The sequence below is a fragment of the Erithacus rubecula genome (genome assembly GCF_903797595.1).
Source record: "Erithacus rubecula genome assembly, chromosome: 3".
NCBI lineage: Eukaryota > Metazoa > Chordata > Aves > Passeriformes > Muscicapidae > Erithacus > Erithacus rubecula.
Genome location: NC_136689.1, coordinates 142,171,209 through 142,190,283, shown reverse-complemented (window position 1 = coordinate 142,190,283; position 19,075 = coordinate 142,171,209). Strand labels below are relative to the sequence as shown.

Genomic DNA, 19,075 nt, shown 5'->3' with positions numbered 1-19,075 from the left:
ATTCAGCCATCCAAAGCCTTTTCCAGGGGTCAGTGAACTAGGCAGGTAAGTAATTTTTTATTGTTATCAAGAATTTTAAATATCCTTAAATCAGGCAAGTAATTCTGAAAGAGGGTTCAAAAATGCAATCTAACCTCTAGAGTCCTAATCTTTCCTACTGCCTTACAAGAAGCATGGCTCAATTCTTCACATTTAGAATAGACACTGTTCATTAGCACCTCTGTGTTAATTGGGAACAGTCATAGGCAGGGAATTCCTTTCTGGTCTTGGTGACCTTGCTGGTTGGCAATCAACTGCTCACCAAGGCCATCACACCAAGGGACAATATCATCTAGGGACACTCAAGATAAGTCCTTCTGATGCTAAATGGCAAAAAGAAGATCAATTTGTGGCTCAAAGTGACTCACCCGGTCTCCTTTTTCTCCTCTCAGTCCAGGTAAACCCCTAGGACCAGGAAAACCTGCCTCGCCCTGAAAATCAGACAAAGTGTGTGAAATGCTGTGAGACAGACCCTGCCTGAGTTTTCTCATGAGATTGACTGTAGATATAGTTTGCTGAGAGAGAATGAGATTAGTTTGATTTTCAAATAATTTCTTGGTTTTTATAAACCATTGCTTAAAGCAGTAATTAAGACTTCTCTGGTTTTTGCCTGTTAACCGATGCCACAGAATTTAGGAAATATTTCCTTCATGCTGCTCTGTAGGAGGACCAAGCAAGAAAATGAAAGCAGAAAAAGAAATAAAATCTGACTTTTGTTTTCATCTTTAATGATCTGGTGTAGGCTGGAAATGCAAAAACTGCAGTGTATTAATGTGAACAGTACAGATGTCACCTGATGAACAGATCTAGAATTATCTGAGTGCACATTTGGATTTATTTCTGTTTGAACATTACCTTTGAGTTTCTGCTTCATAATACCTGTTATTACTTGGAGTAACTATGATCTCTGTGTCATGTGGTTTCTCCTAAATATATCAAGTACCCTCGAATTTAGTTCCCAGTTTACCCAGTTTGCAATCTGGAAATAACCATGTGGTTTCCTAGTTATAGTTCTTTTCTATCTGAATTTATAGTGCAATATCACAAAGGAGATCAATCGTGGATAGGACCCAAATTCACTAAGTTTTGTACAAATACTGGACTTAAAAAAAGGTAATCCCTGTTCTAAAAAGTTTATCTTAAGTATAGGGAGAACAAAATATTATCATGGTAGAGGTGCAATGGCTCTGCAGACAAAATCAGGTAAGGAACAAGATGCTGTGGTAACTGAGGATGACTAGAGACATCTGGGTGACATTGGGAGAATTTTAAAGAAAGTGGCATTTTGTGACAATGGAGTGGGCCTTTTTCAGAGCCACTGTGGGATCCTGGCTATCATAGAAGCCAGGATCTATCCAGGATTGATCTACCTAACACAGAATGGTTTGGGCTGGAAGGGACCCTAAAGATCTTCTAGTTCCATCCCCCTGCTATAGGCAGGAACATCTTCCCCTCAGCCAGGTCACTCCAGTCTGGTTTTGCACACTTTCAGGAATGGAAATGACAATGAGATTCCAGAGATTCAGAGAACAATCTGTGTGTCTAACACTGAAGGAGGCAGAGGAGAATTTAGAGGGAAAATAAAAACATGGTGTAAATTTAGCCTCTGAAAATGCTCTGAAGCAAAATATCAATGAGTTTTATGAGTTCAAGGACAGAAACATAATACAGAACAGCCACTGTAGATGTGTTAAAAACTAATATCAAACCCATCCAGTTTCCTCCCTAGACATGAAAACTAAGCAGACAAGAAGAAAGAATTTTTCTGATGTATCTTGACTTTAGTAAAATATCTGACATAGGCCAACAGGATGTTCTCATCTGTAACCACAGAAATGCAGTGTTGAATGGTCTCTGGAGGGTGATGCACAACTGAATGAAGAAACAGAATTCATATACCTGCTATTAGCAACTTAATGTCAAAATTCAGAGGATGTAGGAAGTCCTCTCAGGGACAACACTATCAATTTACAAAAGGAAAGAGAACATTTATGAAATGTGAACAACATCACATTGTGGTGAGAGGGGTAAGTGTTTTGGAAGGTGGTATTAAAATTTAAAACATCCCTGTATGGGGAGATGATTCAGACCAAGGGCAGTGTTCTGGCTGGGGCCTGGCCCTTTGTTGCACTTGGACCAAGCCTGCCTGGAAAAGTCAAGCTTGGTAGTTTGTTTGCCCAGCTACAGTGAAATGACATCAAGAAGGGCACAGAAACCACTCCCCCCTTGGAGCCTGGTGAAAACACTCCTGGGGAATCAGTTGCCCATGCTGTGGTGATTTCCCCTTACCTGGGACACCAGGTAAGGATACTTTCCTGAGAACTGAGTGGTATCTATCAGGTAGATTATAATGACTTTTGGAATAGCAGCAGCACAGTCCAGATTCACAGGGTGGGGTTATTGTTATTAACTTAATGAGTGTCTTATCCCAATAAACCTCAATTTGTGCATCAGACCTGTAGCCTTATTCTGTCAATCACAGAATCATTAAGGTTGGAAAAGACCTCTAAGATCAACCGTAAGTCTCATCCACACAACTGTTGAATCTTCAATCACAGATGCAAATAACATGCCCAGATCTTGTCATTGGCAAATGGCTTTGTTATCTCATGTAGTCACTTGCTATTGTTTTGCTGTTGAGACTGTTTTTCCTGCTCACCTGCTCACCAGGTTGGCCACGGCTTCCTGGTTCACCCTGGAAAAACAAAAGCAAATCTATGACATTGTAAGGACTTGACCCTTTGGTAAGAACACTTTCTCATTAGAAAAATGTGGTCCTTACTGGTCTATGTTGTTCTACCAACATATCACAAGGCTCTGAACTTGCCTTTTTGATGGCTTGGGAACACAGACTGCAGGAAGCCAACATAGGTCCAGGCTGGATCTCCCTACACAGTTAGGCTTGAGAGAGGAGCATCAAACAAGGGTTGGTATTTTGGAATACCATGAAAGTCAGTGAACCTCATCTGCTCATCCCCTTATGCCTCCAACTTCAGAGGAATCTTATTCTCCTGATTTCAGTATAAGACCTTCCAAAATCACATCTTGGTTGACTCAATGGATACAGCAGACTATGAAATACAGTCCCTTACCTTAGGGCCAGCTTTTCCAGGAAAGCCTTCCTCACCCTTTTCCCCCCGTTCTCCCTGCAGGGAACACAAGAGGTCAACACACAAACTCCTCTGGTGTTTGTGCAGCACATTTGCAATCAATGGTGAGGAATATTTTCATTCAGCTCATCAAGATCAGCTTGAGGGTGTCAATGGAGTCATATGAGAATATACTTCCTGGAATGTTTTTCCATTCTAGTGCCATTTGCAATCACACCTGCAGCACCCTACTGGAGAATTTCTGTAATAACACAATCACTGTTACATTAAAGATGTCCATAGTGACTTATCTGGAAAGAAACCACTTCCATTCAGTTTATTCAAACTGTATGGGGTTAGAAAGTTAGAAAGTGTTTCCAGTTTTGGTACTGGAGCCTTGGTCACTGGATCCATGTAAATACTTTAAAACTGATCCTCCAATGTGGGTGGCATCAGCATGGGCAGCAGAGGCTGCAATGGTTGAAATGTGGCTACATAGCTGAGAAGTGCAATAAGTACTACACAAATGTGTGGATAAAATCCAAAGTTTATTTAACATCAGAAATATGTTATGGGCTGCAAATTCCTCACCTTTATTCATCAATAACTGGGAGTTGAGGACTCTGCTAGTTCTAGGATCAAGTATCAGAAGCAAGAAAACCTCTGCCAATGCAATCCAAGGCAATAGATGGTTACAAACTGTTCTCTTTAATATAATCATCATTAATATAATCATCATCCCCAAAACCTAGTTTGGCCTTCATAGTCAAAACATGGTACATTTCTTTGACCCTTATTTTCAGAGGGATGAGAAGTCAACTGTCTCCTATCTCTACATTTCCTATCTCCCTTCTTCCAATGCAGAGGCAATGGAGGAGACAACTCACCTTCCTGAGCCATAATTTGGAGAATCTTTCAAATGGGGCATAAGAAGTAAGAAATAATAAAGAACCAACTTTCTGCCACAGAGACATAGAGAAGGCTCAGGGGGATGGCATCTCTACTTTCTAGCCCTTCAGGGAGGTAAAAAAGGAACATTTTTGGAAGGTCTATATTTCTTTGTGCCTTGGATATATGCCTTGGTTTGCCAGAGTCACTGATTGTTTGCAATGCCCAGCTGTGTTTTTCCTGCTTCCCTACCTTGCTCACCCCAATGGTCTGCCCATGTAAGCAGCTTAATCCCAGTGTCTGTGGTGTCACTTGCCTTTTGGCCTGGAAGCCCTGGAAGCCCTGGAAGCCCATCTTTGCCAGGCAGCCCCTAAACAAGAGGAAAACATAATCTATAAGTGCCAATTCTTTAAATTGTTACCAGCAAACTCAGCATAAGTATGGTCAGTTCATCCTTCCTGCCAGCCACCTAAGTTTAAGGAAAGAAGAACCTCCTCATGCATTTTGGTTTAATTTTTTTTCCTACTGTGTCTCAAAAGAGGCAAAAATTCTCACACTGTACATATTTGCTCTGCCCTTTCTTCCCGTATGCCAGTTTTAATGATTGACCACTGGATGTCAGCATTGTAACAGAGAAACTCAAGTATAGAGCTTTTATGTACTGAGGATCTTTAATTTTGTTATGTATCTTACTTACATATTAACTTATTCTATAAGTCCCTATTATCTGTAGCTATAAGTATTTTTTAGTATCTATTTCTCTTTTTAAATCTCGGTAATTTTTTATACAGTAGATAGACACCTAAAATTAAATTATATAGCACATAGTGACAGAGTGGTTCAGCAAGATAAGAATTAAAATTACTTCCTGTAATGCATTTAAAATAGTGAGATAAAGTTTTCTTCCCTTTTCCAAGTGTCATCCACACACTCTGCAGGCTGTAGGTGGCAATTCTGTACTAAGTATTTAATAATTCAGCTTTTATGACTTAAGAACATCAGAAATTGCTACACTCTGCTAAATCTGAGATTTTAATAATGAATTATTTGGCCTGATTCAGGAAATTCCAGGTTTGGAAAAAAAATATTGTGTCAAATGCAAAAGAAATTTTGAAAGGTATCATATAAAGAAAATACCATGATCCAATTGCGTAGGAATAATGGGGCTGCACCTGGTAAAATTCTTATTCACAAAAGGTATCTGAAATTAATTTCTGGATTAAAAGTGACAGTATTGGAGCCCATGTTAAAACTGTGTGCAGACAAGATGTGGGAAACAAAGCAGACCTGTGAACAATGCAGAGCTTTGAGGTGAGGGAAACAGCTCCTCAACACTTACAGCTGGTCCAGATGGTCCAGTTTTACCAGAAACTCCAATCTCTCCTGGCAGTCCCTGAGAAATGAAATCAGGAGAAAAAAATAAATCAGTGTTCCTGTTCTTTGCAGGAATCTCACTGGAGATTGCTGCTTTCAATTGAAATGCAGTTTTCCCTTCCACTGCAGTCAGGTCACTGCCATGGGGAGCCCTGGAAACATTGAATTATCCCCAGGAGGCACCAAAGTGGTTCCAAGGCTCAGCAGGGAGAGGCTGTGCTCTAGGACCAGCTGTGGCTTTGCAGTAGAGAAAATACAAGAGAAAACACACATTGCCAGAGGCCTTAACTCTGTTTCCTCTGAAAGCCATGACCTAAAATTTTCTCCAGCTGTTTTTTATTCTCCTTGCTATAAAAAACCCCTCAAGCTTTCTTACCGGTGGCCCAGGCGGTCCCAGGGGCCCAGCAGTGCCTGGGGGCCCTGGAGGTCCCTGCAAGAGAGGAAACAAAGCCAGTTTATCAAATTCTCTGGTACCAGCTGAAAGCCTCAGGTCCTCCCCTGTGTAATAGGGGCCCTGTAGGAAACAGGCAAAAGCACTGAGCTTTATTTGTTCAATTTCTGCCCAAAAAGTGCAAGATGGCAAAGCAAGGGGCCATGAACGACAGGTAAAACATTATCTTCTTCTTAAGCCACTGCTGCCATTGCTACAAAGGGAGCTCCATCCTCCCCTCCAGTACAGGAGAAGGAGCAGTTGAAGGCCATCAGCCTTCACCTACAGCACAAAGTTTGACCTGTGGGATTCCTTGGAGCATCCACTCAAAGTTAACCTGGATTCATGCTGTTTCAAAGTGAATAATTTACCTCTAAAAAAAAAAAAAAAAAAAAAAAAAAAAAAAATGCTAAAAGCAACTGATGAATGGAACAGGCTTGTGGTTTCAGCTTGCTTTTTTGGGGAGGTTGGGGCAAAAATACTAATCCAAGAGTGTGGAGAAATGCTGCAATGGCTCAAGTGTTTTAAAACAAAATGTGCCACCATTTTGTTGCTCGACTCCAACCTGGTAGGTAGTAAAAGATCCTCACAAACTCATAGTTTGATGAGTACGTTCAGTTGGAAATATCTTGACATTCTTACTCATTTCCCTGAAAAACCTGCTTCTCTTAGGAGAAATATTCTTTCAACAGTCACCTGATTTGAAGAGGGATCTATTTTTATGCATCAAGCAAATTGTTAAATTTGGCTTCCTATGAGAGATTTGTTTCCAGCTTGACAAATCTTAGTATGTTGCTTGGGATACAAAGGTGTCTGTTACTGCCAGCTTCTCCTGTAGACAAGACAGGATTTCTCCTATGCTCAGAATGAAACATGTTCATGTATTTTTTGGATCAGGACCTGAACAAACAGTGTGAAAAATGGATACATGACTGAGCTGAAATTTTACCCTGGCTGCCTCTTTTTGTCTTTCTAACATGACAATCTCATTCATTTTCAGTTTTCAGCATAAGGGGAATTCTGGTGTGATTGTACATAAAAAACAACAAACAACTCCACCCAAAATCTCTGTAAAGATTTGAAACTGAGCAACTGATAGAAGATAGAAAATGGCCAGACAGCATTTTCCCTGTCATCTTTCAATATAAAGGTATTACCTGTCATAGATCAATATCAGCATTTGTTTTGTATGAAAAATGTAGATGATGAGAAGAAAATGGTGTAAAAAAGTGAGGAGAGGATCTGTTTGAGGCGTTGTTTGGCAGAGATGGCAGATAAGTGATCTTATAAAATACATTTGCAAACTTCAGCCACCAGCTTAGACAGTCTCTCACCAATAGATGGAGCAAAGAGACCAGAAAAGGATCCTGTAGCTACACTTGCAACTCAGAACAGACATGGAGTTATCCTGTTAACAACATTCTCACTTGAAAAGTGCCTCAAATGTGAACACAGCAAAACATCTCCAAAATGATGTGCCTTCAGATGCACTGGTGCTGATGATTTCATTCCTGGGGAGTCCTGCAGTTGGACCCTCCAGTTAGAGATTCTACACCCATCAGGAAACACTTGGTCCAAGACCATCCTTCACTTAAAAAGACTTGACCATTCAAGGAAAAAGACTCCACAATCCAAAGCCCAGCACAAGAGAAAATACTACACAGCAGATACAGCTGGATGGGGCAGACACCAAGAACATGGAAATTCTGCTTGGCCCTACTCCACCTCTACAAGGTGTTGCTGAGAGGCCCTACAGAAGGTATGGGCTCCAAGAAGGGGCTTCCATGAGGAAGGAGTACTGGGAAAGAAGAAAAAACCTTAGGAAAACAACAAACTGGTTCAGATTGGACTCTGTGTACAGGTTTTGCTTGACAATTCCATCAGTCCCTTCCCAATAATTTAATTTTGTTCTCTCTCTGTCAGTAAGTAAACTGTCTCCCACCAGGAAACACATATCCTTCCTAGTCCTGCAACAGGGAACTTCTATCAGGAGGTGAAAAACCCCAGTCAGGACCCAGGCTCAGCCCAAGCAATCCCAGGTATGTGTTACCCCAAGAAGTGAATTGGCAGGGGTCAATCTGATATAAAAGCAAAGTCTTACTCCAGTATTTGTCAGCAATAAGTGTAATCCCTAAAATGGGAAGTGCTACATCCTCCTCATCCCAATTCTTTCTCCCAGTAACACTTGGTATTCTCACTATCCAGGACAATTTCTAGTCACTCTCTGAAACTTTCCATATGCTAGACCCCAATAACCTTATGCAACCATAAGTCCTGAAATTGAATCCCACTGATAATTCAATTGCATTGTCCTCCAAGAGATAATTACCCAGGACACCATGCCCAAACTGGTTTACAGCTTCACCATGTGTTGTACAACAAATGCTACACTCACTAATGGGAAGCTCTTCTGATAAAATCTTCTCTGAGGTGGACATAGAAGAACAGTTTTATTGAATGGCCAGCATTTTCCCTTGGAGATGCTGGCAGCCTGCTCCAGCTGACTGCACACAGTGTACATCAGCTATCCTACTGGGTTTCCTGTTTCTTCAGCCTGGGCTACAGCAAGTGATGGGATAAAGTGAAATAAAATGGCAGAATTATATCATAAATATCCTTTATAGAGCACTCCCTTTTGCTATTGTGCAGAGAATTTCTGTTTAACTTGTATATCAACATCTTTTATTGTAGCCTTTCTCCTGACTTCTGAGTATAATTCAGAGCAAGTAATACTATTTTAAAATATTAGAATTCACCAAACTGACAGAATCTATTTATGGTTTTAAAAACCCAACACCATAAAACTACAGAAGTAGGACTGTGTGTAATGTTTTATCCCAAAAAATCTCTCACCATCTGTTTTCTTTGCTTCCATTTTTAAGTGAATCCAGATTAAAGCACCTGATTTATATAAACACCTTTTTCAAAGATTATTTGATGCATTATACAGATGAGAGTCCCTATCCCATATCCAGACCACAGTGTTGTCCTGTTAAAACCTTGAACCAGAAGAAAATAATCACAGGGTGTATTTTTTTTGTCAGCTGACAAACACTCCGGCTTTGTACGTGTTGAAGCAAAAACTGATACATGAAAACTTGATTTTAAAACAGATCTCCACAAGCTCACTTCGAAAAACAAATGCAAAATTTTTTTATTAAAATGTTTAGACCAGAATATTTTCAAACTCTTGTTCAGAAACAAAAATGTTTCAAACGTTCATTAAAATCTAAAACCTAAATATTGTGTAGAGGCATGCATGTTTTGGGATGAGAAATCTTTAAAAACATTGTGGAGGGTGGAATTATCAGGCTTGTGTTTCATCCAGACCCATTCCTTAGGCAATGTAACGCAGTGAAGTGCTCAGGAAAGAAATCTGACACTGTTGATACTGGAGACACAGCTGTGCCTGTCCTCCAGAATCCACTCTCCAGTTTTCTCCTCTTCCAGTATGTACCTTGCTGGAAGATGGGCTGGGAAAGGCAGAGATTCAAAGATTTAGGTTGTGCACTCCCAAAGGAGGCTCTGAGAAGGAACAGAAACCTTTGTCTGTGACTCCATCAGTAGGCTGCTTGGCCTAAATTTCTTTTCCATGAAAGAAGGGATGACTAAGGCTTAAAGGGAGGTGAACAAACAGCATTCCACAATGAAAACTGAAGTCTGATGGCTTTCCCAGACACCTGAAGACAAAACCTACACAGACATATTTTCTGTGTATTATTCCAGGATGTTGTCTGGATTCTGGATGACACAGGTTTAGATAAGCCCTTAACCCATATTAAAACAGATTCTGGTTTGGGCTGTTAATACAGTGTGCCAGATTTACAAACAAGAAGCGGGGACAAGCCAGAGAATTTTGTCTGCTGCCAAAATGAGTAACTGAGGGACTGACAGCCTTTTCTCTTCCACTTTCTATTCTCCACTTCATAGACATTCCCCACAATTTCACCTCTTAGAAAGACCCCATGGACCCTTCCTGTTGGCTTTGTGCTTTCCTTCATTCCTTTCCCATCAGAAATGAAGCTGTTGCAGCCAGTTCTGTGGAGCAGCCCACGTCTCACTATGTCCTTTGCTACTCCAGTGCTCCACCTCTCCTCCACATCATCTGAGTGGATTCCAGCATCAGCTCCTCAAATCTGCTTTTCATTTCTCACCCCAGCCACTTCTGCTGTGAATTGGAATGATACAATCAGAGAATCATTATGGTTGGAAAAAACCTCTAAGATCCTCGAGTCCAACCATTAACCCAGGGCTGCCAAAGCACATCTCTAAGTGCTACTTTTTAAAATAGTTCCAGGGACAGTGATTCTACCACTTCCCTGGGCAGCCTGCTCCAGTGCTTGACTACCCTCTCAGTGAATTAATTTCTCCTTCTATACAATCTAAAATGGAAATTATTACTGAGATATTTTCTGTAATGCTGGATTAGAGCACTGTGTCTCTTTCTGCTTAAATCCTACCTTACAAATCAATACAAAGGTAAGAGAACATATAAAAAAAACTGCTGATGATGACACTAAAAATCAAAGCCTGAAGAGCCAATAAATCTGAGCATTTGTCTACAATATATGTCCAATAGTCAGCATCAGTGACAGTGCCATAATTCAAACACAGACCCAGTCTCCATTCATTTCATTAGGTGGCATTGAACAGGAGCACCAACATTAAATTTAAAATAAAAGTTCTGTCAACAAAAAATTCTCAGAACTGTCTTTGCCGTTCTTTAAAAGTACGGAATAAAGTTGACTTTGTACATAGCAGTCTCTCTAGGAGAGTTTCCTGCTTCCAGTGAAAGGCAGTGTTTGTTTAATTTAATCACTTAGTGTAAGCTATGGACATGATCTCTTTTGTCTACAGAGGAAGATTTATTTCCCCATGTGTTTGCTTGGAGTTGGTTTACTGAGTCAGTGCAGCAAATGAGAAAAAAACAACTAAAAATCCTCCTTTAATGTCTTTTGTTTCAGCACTATTAGTAATTCTCACAGGTGAAGACTTTTTAAATTTATTTTTTAAAGGTACAGATCTTATTAAAGATTGCTCTGAGCAATATCTTCCAATTCCAAGCACCGTTGGCAAAGTTTGAATTCAATCTGAGCTTTGCAACTGGGGCCCAAATCCTTTTCTTACACTTTGCAATATTAACTTGCATTATACAAAGGACATTAAGGACACTGTGCACTTCAGAGGAGATCATTTATTTCCTGGATTACTTAAGAAAAGCTAGGCTTGAGCTCACACCCTACAGGCAAGTCTATGCTAATTAAATCACTGCCAGCCAGGACCATAACAGATACAACTTGTACTGGTTTTCCTTTCTTACACGCCAGGTTACCTAGCACAAGGCAAGCCTCAGTAACAGCCCAGAGGTATTGCAAGGCAGAGGTATGGCATTTTTCTTCAAATCTCAAAGACTTTTGATGTGTTTTGCTGTCTCACAGGTGGCCAGCAATACCCACTCAGCTTGGGGAGCCTCAAGAGTGGCTCAGTGGCCCCTTTGCAGGTGTCTGTTATGAGAGAGCTTCAGGATCCACTGATGATATGAACTGGATCTTCATCCACAGGAGCAGGCACCTGCATCCCCAATCTTAACCCAAAAAGTGTTTGCATTTGAAGCCAAACCCCAGCCCTGCTAACTCAGTGATACAGCTCAGAGTGCCTGAGCCAACTATTTCAGCTGAAAGTTTTTTACAGAAATGCTCATTTTTCAGTCTGCATTTGAACATCCTACTGCAATAAAAGTTGGGCCTATGATTAAGGTTCCTGGACACTAAAATAGTACAAATAAATAATAACAACATAAACACATTATAAGTTCAGGTGTCTGTGTCCTTGCTGCCAGAAAATTGTTCAAGTTCGGAGGGGAAAAAATATCCAGAGTTTCTATTCCATGGCTTAATGATGTTGCAAGATGCACCATTTATAAAGATGACTGGAAAACAAATGCTCATTTTTAAAGGTGTGGATCAGACAACATGAAACAAATAAGCAGATGGAGAGGTTCACTACCACAGCAGATTTGGAAGGAAAAATGAATATGTTAAAATATTTTTGCAATATAATTTGGTTTGAGTTGGTGTGTGCAAAGAGAGACAAAGCTACCCTATTGCCACAAAGCATCCCCAGTCTAGCAGGGAAGTTGTCTCTTAGACACTGCTTCAGGGTCTGACATTTAAATTATCTCTCAAATCATCCTTGAGACTTGGACTGACTTATCTCAACTGCAGTTCATCACTGGACCACAGAATCACAGGATGTCCTGAGCTAGAAGGGACCCACAAGAGTAACCCTTAATACAGTTCCCTTGCTCAGCTGCCTGTGGCTTTTCAGCTGGACTGAGCATGACAAAGCCCAACAATATCTTCAGAAGATCTTTCCTGTGTCCTTCAGCAACAATGAGCCTTCTAAAGCTCCTGGATCAACCCTTCCTCTTGTCCATACAGGTATCAATGTAGGGAATCAGGTCAGAAAACAAAGTAGACATAAATTTAAAACTGCAGAGGAAAGGGAGGCTATTTTCTTGTCCTAATCTAGTTTATGTGCAGCCAACCCATATCAGTTGTCCCTCAACACCATGGGGACAGCACAGGAACAGTGACATAGGCTTCCATGCATAACTTGAATGAATATCCAGGTAACTACAGTATAAGAAAACTACTTTTCTTCCTGGGCATTTTGGTGGCATAGTCTAATTAAGGAAAAAAAAAGAAAATGCTGATAAAATGCTTTAAAAATCTTAAACCACAAAAAGTGCTGTTAAGCTGAAAAGTAGTTTTGTCACAAAGTGAATGTAAGCATTTTCTTTAAAGAGAAATATGTAAATCTGCAGTAATATGTCCAGAACAGAGTGCCACTGCAGAAATAGGAACAATATTTTACCTTTCATGAAGTTAGCTTGGAGGAAGAGTCAATTTAAGTATCCCTTGATGGGGCAAGCATTTTGTGCAGTTTTAATTAACATAAAATTTGCTAACATTACTTTGCTTGTGCAAAAAAGAAAAATTACTTAATCCTACGTCAGCAATTTTTGCAGATACATTTATAAAATTGCTAACACACACATATATGTATATTTAATTTGCAGGGAACTTGAGTTAAGTAAGTGTGACATTGTTTGGATGAATATGGATACTGTCAGGTATCTTAAAAATAATACATGGATAAAAAATTTCTCCCAAAATGAAGAAAAAAAACCAAAACCACCAACCAACTAACCAAAGAAAAATAACACAACAAAAGCAAGGTGTTGGATCAATGATCCAAGAATTCAAGAAGTGTTCTTGTATGCTCTCAGGCATACAAGGGATATCCCATACAAGGAATTATTGGGGTATCCTGTGCAGGGCCAGGAGTTGGACTTGATGATCCTCATGGGTTCCTTCAAACTCAGAATATTCTATGAATCTAAACTCTTTTAAATCCATTTGAAACACTGTCCTCATTCTTGCAGGCTGCTGCTGAAATACATGCAAATTAGATAGAGTACTGAAGGAAAGAAGTTTTAAAATATGTAAACCAGTATCAAGTGGTGTTTTGCAGGGCAAGGTTTGCTGCTGGACACAAGGGACTTCACCTGCATGGGGCCTCAAGCCCTTGGATTACCTCTCTGACATTCTCCACAGATGTGTGAGCAGCTCTTTACAAAACTCCTGTCACACAAACCACTTCTAGATCATTTCTCCTGGTTACAAGGGCATAAATTACCAGAGCAAATACGTGAGCAATCAGTATCTGCTGTCAAGCAGTGAGCTGCTTGTTGCAATACATCACCAACAGCTGCAGCAATGGAAGCTCATCATTCTTCCCCAAACTTTAGCAGTTTTTGAAACACAATCCTAAAGCCAAAGTCCAGTTTGTTAATTTACTACTGAAAGAAGAACAAATGAAATGCTCAGTTTTATTCTGAGCAGTCAGCTCAATGTGAAGTTGTACCTTTCCTGCTTTAGAATATTCCCATGGATATTTTTCTTATTGCAGCAGTGACACTACAAAGTGATTCAGGTCTGCTGAATTTATCTGCAATTTATCTGTGTTATAACAGAGCCAAACGGGCTGATCCATGCTGCAGCTAAATCCTCTCTGACAATTCATAACATAAACCACAATGTTTTGCCCATATGATGTTAGGGTACAATTGGAGCTTTAATTTGACAAAAGCTTTAAAAAGAAGGAATTAAGGGGTCATTAACTTCAGATATCCCCCTTCCTCACAAAACACAATTCAGTGATTTCCCTCTGCAATGATGCTGCTCTAAGCACAAGCAATGGGGAAATCCCACACCACACACCTGTCCTGGTTCAAAGATGTTGAAAAGCTCTGACAAGTAAAATTAATTGCTGTCAGACAGGCAGACATCTCTCAATCTCAACAAGATAAATTATTTGGGTCTTAAAAGGAGAAATATGAACTTCAAATACAATACAAAGAAGACCATACATACTGCACTGTGTGGCTCCATGCCCCCTGTTGCCACTAAATCTGATTTTCACATATTATAGGAGACTAAAAAAATTATGGCTTACCTGAGGGCCAATCAGACCATTGATTCCTGGGAATCCTGGTTCTCCCTTTTTACCCTGCATGTTCAACAGAGAAGCACATATTAGTGAGCAGGCCAAAGACTGCTATTGATTATCCAAAATCTTTCACCTCCAAACTCTTAAATCAACATAATATGGATACATAAAACACAAAAGCTAGAAATGAAGACGACACCATTTGGAAATGAAACCCCAGTTGTCTTTGACAATCTTGTATCTCCCAAACTGTGACAACAGTCATAAAGTTGAAAGTTCTCAACTCACATCATGTTCTCATACATCACATCATGTTCTCATGCACATCATGGCACCTCCTACACTCTGCAATCCCACCTGGCTTCCCCCTGCAGAGGGATAAGGAAGTCATGCTGTTGAGATGCAGCCAAGGGAGGTGCTAAGTGTAAACATGGGCTGAGAGGTAAAGCAGCATCCCTCTGGTCCCTTGCACTCCTTTGTGCATTAAGGAATAAAATAATTAGGAAGTCTGGTGCATGGTTGAATAGAAAATATCCACAATCTCTAAGCTGGGAAAAGGAATACATGAGGCATTTCTAAGTGAAGGTGGCATTAGCACCAAGGGGCAGAGCTCACTGACTCTTCTGCAAGTAAAAAACATCCCTCCAGAGGAATCAGAGAATTCCACTGGTGCAAGGCAAGGACAAGCCAAGAGCTGGAGTACAGCCCTGAGACAAGGTCACCTCTACAGATGCTGGAGCTCGGTGTCCCCATGGGTCTGATCCCAAATAATTCAAAAGGAAAAAATGCTACATGAGAAAAATGAGGAAGAAAGGATGGCATAAGCACTGGAGTTAAGGCAGAGGTTGGATTTGTTCCTTAACCCAACAGATGAATTGCTGTGTTACTTTAGGTAAGTCACATATTTTATAAAAATAATCTCTTCTTCCCTCATATGTAACAGACTGAATCATGAATATTTCTGAGGATGTTAGTAATATAGTAGGAGAGTACAAGAGAAGTCATGTAAATATCTGAGAAAGACTTTTTCCTCCCTCATTCCTACTTCTCATTCACATTATTTTTTTTTTTCTAGAAGGAAAATATAATTAACAAAGTGTAATGTCCCTGATAATGTGAAGGATCATATATAAAATGTTCCTTTTATTTTTCTTCATTGAAAGATGTGCAGAAACAGCATCTATGAACAACACTTTCTGCTGATTTAAATGAATGAAAAATCTAAACCATCAAAAACAAAACTAGTTTTCATCATATTCTCCTCAGCTGGGACTGAGATTTATTAGCTGGTGTGTCTGAATCAGTTATTTTAATTATTTTCCTCATTTAAAAAATTCCCAACAACCCTCCACCCCAAAACAATGAAAGTCATCAGTCATATACAGAAGAATTTAAGAAGAATATTAAAGGAGAGATTATAGGGTCCTCAGGTATCAAAAGGAATTTGTAATCATTTACAGGACTTGCTATTAATAAAAATTTTTATTATATATTCCAGAACACCCACTATCTATAAATGTTCCTTCTACTTTTTCAAAGTCCATAATTTCTTTACTTGTCAAAGCCAACAAGAGCTCATTTTTAATTTGAAGGACTCACGTCACCACGATTGAACATATGTTTTCTAGTTAAAGATGATTATTTTACCCATTGCCAAGGTGACCATGCAGAGGACACTGTTAAAATACTCATTTAAATAAACAAGTAAGGTTATGAATAAAGCATACAGGATGTGGTGTGTGGGGCCAGCCATGGGAGATGAGCTGCCTCCAGCTTCCTGTCCATGTGGGAGCTACATGCCAAGGTGGCAACTTCCAGAATTACAACACTGAGGCCAGAACAAAGAATCACAGAATCACAGAATCACAGAATCACAGAATGGGTCACACTGGAGGGCACCACAGCAGGTCATCTGTTCAGCCCCCCTGCTCAGGCAGGACCATCCCAGAGCACAAGCACTAGATGGGGTCCAGACAATTCAGAATATCTCCAGTCAGGGAGACTCCAGTGCTCAGTCACTCCACTGAAGTTCTTCCTCACAGTCAGGTGGTGCCTGTGCATCAGTTTCTGCCTGCTGCCTCTTGTCCCATTGCTGGGCACACCCAGCAGAGCCTGGCCCAGGCTCTGACCCCTCCCTGCAGGCACACACAGACCTTGGCAAGATCCCCCCTCAGTCATCACTTCTCCAGGCTGAACAGGCCCAGATCCCTCAGTTTTCCTCACAAGAGAGATGCTGCAGTGTTTTTCTCTGAGGTTTGGTTCCAGGAACAGAGGTGGATTTGGCACCAGGCACATAGGAATCATCCTTAATTGTGTCCATCAAAGCAAACAGTGTTATTGATTCCTTTATGTCCCACCAACTGTTCTGTCTCCAGACTGATGCTCAGGAACACTGATCTGTGGCAGCAATGAGAGATACAAGAGAAGCTGTTTATTCTTTCCTTGGGTATAATGCTGAGAAACTTCAGGGCTTTTCAAAACATTAAGAAATCCCTTAAAATTGTGTGTTCTATTGGAAATTCCTGTATTTACCTCACTGACAATTACACTTTCACTCCAAATTTAGTCTATGGCATCAATCCCTTTTCCTTTCTTTTGTAACTTGCTTACAATTTGATTTCTGCATGGCTGAACTTTGTCAGTGCAGGCAAAGTTATCTGAACATTTCAAACATCTACAAATAAATGTGAACACAACCATCCATCAGAAAGATATCTACTTTACAGAAGACAGGAAAACAAGGGAAAATGTTGTTTCTCCATGCTGCTGGAGGGGAAATTCTGAAAGGGCTGTAGCCCAAGACTCTTTCCCATCTTGCTGTACAATAGCCAGAATACCCATTTATTTTCTTATCATGTTTTTCTCTGAGGTTTGGCCCAGGAACAGAGGTGGATTTGGTACAAAGTACAAAGAAAACATCTTTAGTTGTGAATGAATATGACTGCTAGCATAAATGCCAATTGTTTCCCCTATAACCTAGATGGGATAATAGGATTACCCATTTCATCCAGTCTTTTTACCTCTGCATTACTAGAGAAACCAGAAGAAATTAAGCAGTGTTAATCTATGTTTGAGCTCCCTGAAGGCACCAGACTTTTGCAGTCTCCATATGCTTTAGATAACACCAGTAAATTTTGAAGTGAGAGCAACTCTGTAGCTTGAGGATGAAAATACCACCAGGGTTGGCCAGATCATGCGTGCTAATGGGGTAGTTGTGTCAAAGTTAAGGGTTACAAGGACTTCTAGACATTGAGAGAGACCACACCTTGAGACTGGCTCCTTCCAAAAAGACTACTTAATATTCTAGGCAAATTTATTCTTCTGTCTCTCCTGGATTATTTACCCATTTCACCCTGGAGTTACCAGTCAGCTCTCTCCTTCCCTTGGATCCTGGGTGTCTAAGGTGGTTCAAACCCAGGGCAGTTCACATACAGAGAACTAAAAGTTGACATAGTGTTGACTTCCAAATTCAAGTTGTGACTGGCCTGAACAGAAAAATCATATGCAACAATCCACTGAGATGGGTCAAGAAAAGAAAGTCAAATACCTGTAATTATTCCAACATCAAACACAGGAAGAGCTCAGCAGACCTCCAGAGATCTGTTAACTTTATCTCTTCCAGGACAGCTGAGAGGGACAAACCTTTCCTGCACTGACATGTGATCTGAACACTGCTCCTCTGGGTGGAGGGGTACTCTGAACCCAGGAGTTCCCAGTTTTAATTATTTATTATTATTAATACTTATCAGCCTGAATTATGTACACTGAGTCTTAAACATGGAAAAGCACATTCACTAAATGCTACTATATTATAAATATATATTTCCATTAATTTTCTTTTCATAACATTATTCTTACCCCATGAGACTCCTGTATAATTTTTTGTTTTGTATTGATTGTACCTTGGACAGATTTTATCAATGTAATTTTATAAAACTAAGCTGCACATCAAACTCAAAGCAGTCTAGATAGCTCCTACCTCATGACTGCTGCAGGATAAATGTTGCCCTTTTTCTGAAATTTCAATCACTTGAATGAATTTGTAACATTTAAAAAAGAGGCATATTTTTGAAATCAATGTTCTTGAGTACACTTTCAGAAACCCTATGTTTACTCTGTACTGGCTACAGATCTGTGTGGTTTCCAGGAACATGTCATACATCTGCACATTTGTGTCTATCAAGAAAAAAAAAAAAAAGGTTTTATTTCCAACAAATAATTCAATAAATCAGGTATCAAAGACTTAACAGAAGAACCAAAGCAGTTCAATTCTCTTCAATTTGACAGAAGAAAAAGAAGGACGGGAAGAGGAAAGAAAACCACAAAAACACCCTAAAAGTGAAAGCAGAGTCTCAGTTATCTTTCTTTTTTAGGCAGTTTTAATAAAATCTGGACAGTGTTGTCTGTCACTCAAAAGTCATACAGGTCACATGAGAATAGCAAAGCATTTTTCTTCACACAGTGTGTTCCTGATGTGAGGGTATCATTGTTGAAATGCAGACATCAGGTACCAGGGACTTGTGACTAATAAAATTAACACAGTCCAGTTATTTGGTTCAGGTTGGAATTGTAACCTCCTGCCCCCAGATGGGATCTGTGTAGATCCACCAAGCCAATTACTTTGATCCATCTCATGAATTCAGTCAGTGAATAATGGCCTTTAATTTAAAAAAAAATATCTATTTATCTAAGAATGTCTCATGACTAATAAAGACCCTTAGGAGAAGTCTAACTAGCTAGA

The 19,075-nt window shown here is 39.9% G+C and overlaps 1 protein-coding gene across 1 annotated transcript in view; it reads right to left on the bottom strand.

Moving 5' to 3' along the window:
- COL22A1 (collagen type XXII alpha 1 chain) overlaps positions 1-19,075 on the bottom strand; it is a 220,377-nt gene that overhangs the window by 57,404 nt on the left and 143,898 nt on the right. Inside the window, exons 25-31 of the mRNA XM_079301128.1 lie at positions 14,341-14,394; positions 5,767-5,820; positions 5,356-5,409; positions 4,329-4,386; positions 3,132-3,181; positions 2,699-2,734; positions 408-470 (exon numbers count right to left, since the gene is read on the bottom strand). Of these exons, the coding sequence (XP_079157254.1) occupies positions 408-470; positions 2,699-2,734; positions 3,132-3,181; positions 4,329-4,386; positions 5,356-5,409; positions 5,767-5,820; positions 14,341-14,394 (369 nt within the window). The remainder of the gene's footprint in view (positions 1-407; positions 471-2,698; positions 2,735-3,131; positions 3,182-4,328; positions 4,387-5,355; positions 5,410-5,766; positions 5,821-14,340; positions 14,395-19,075) is intronic.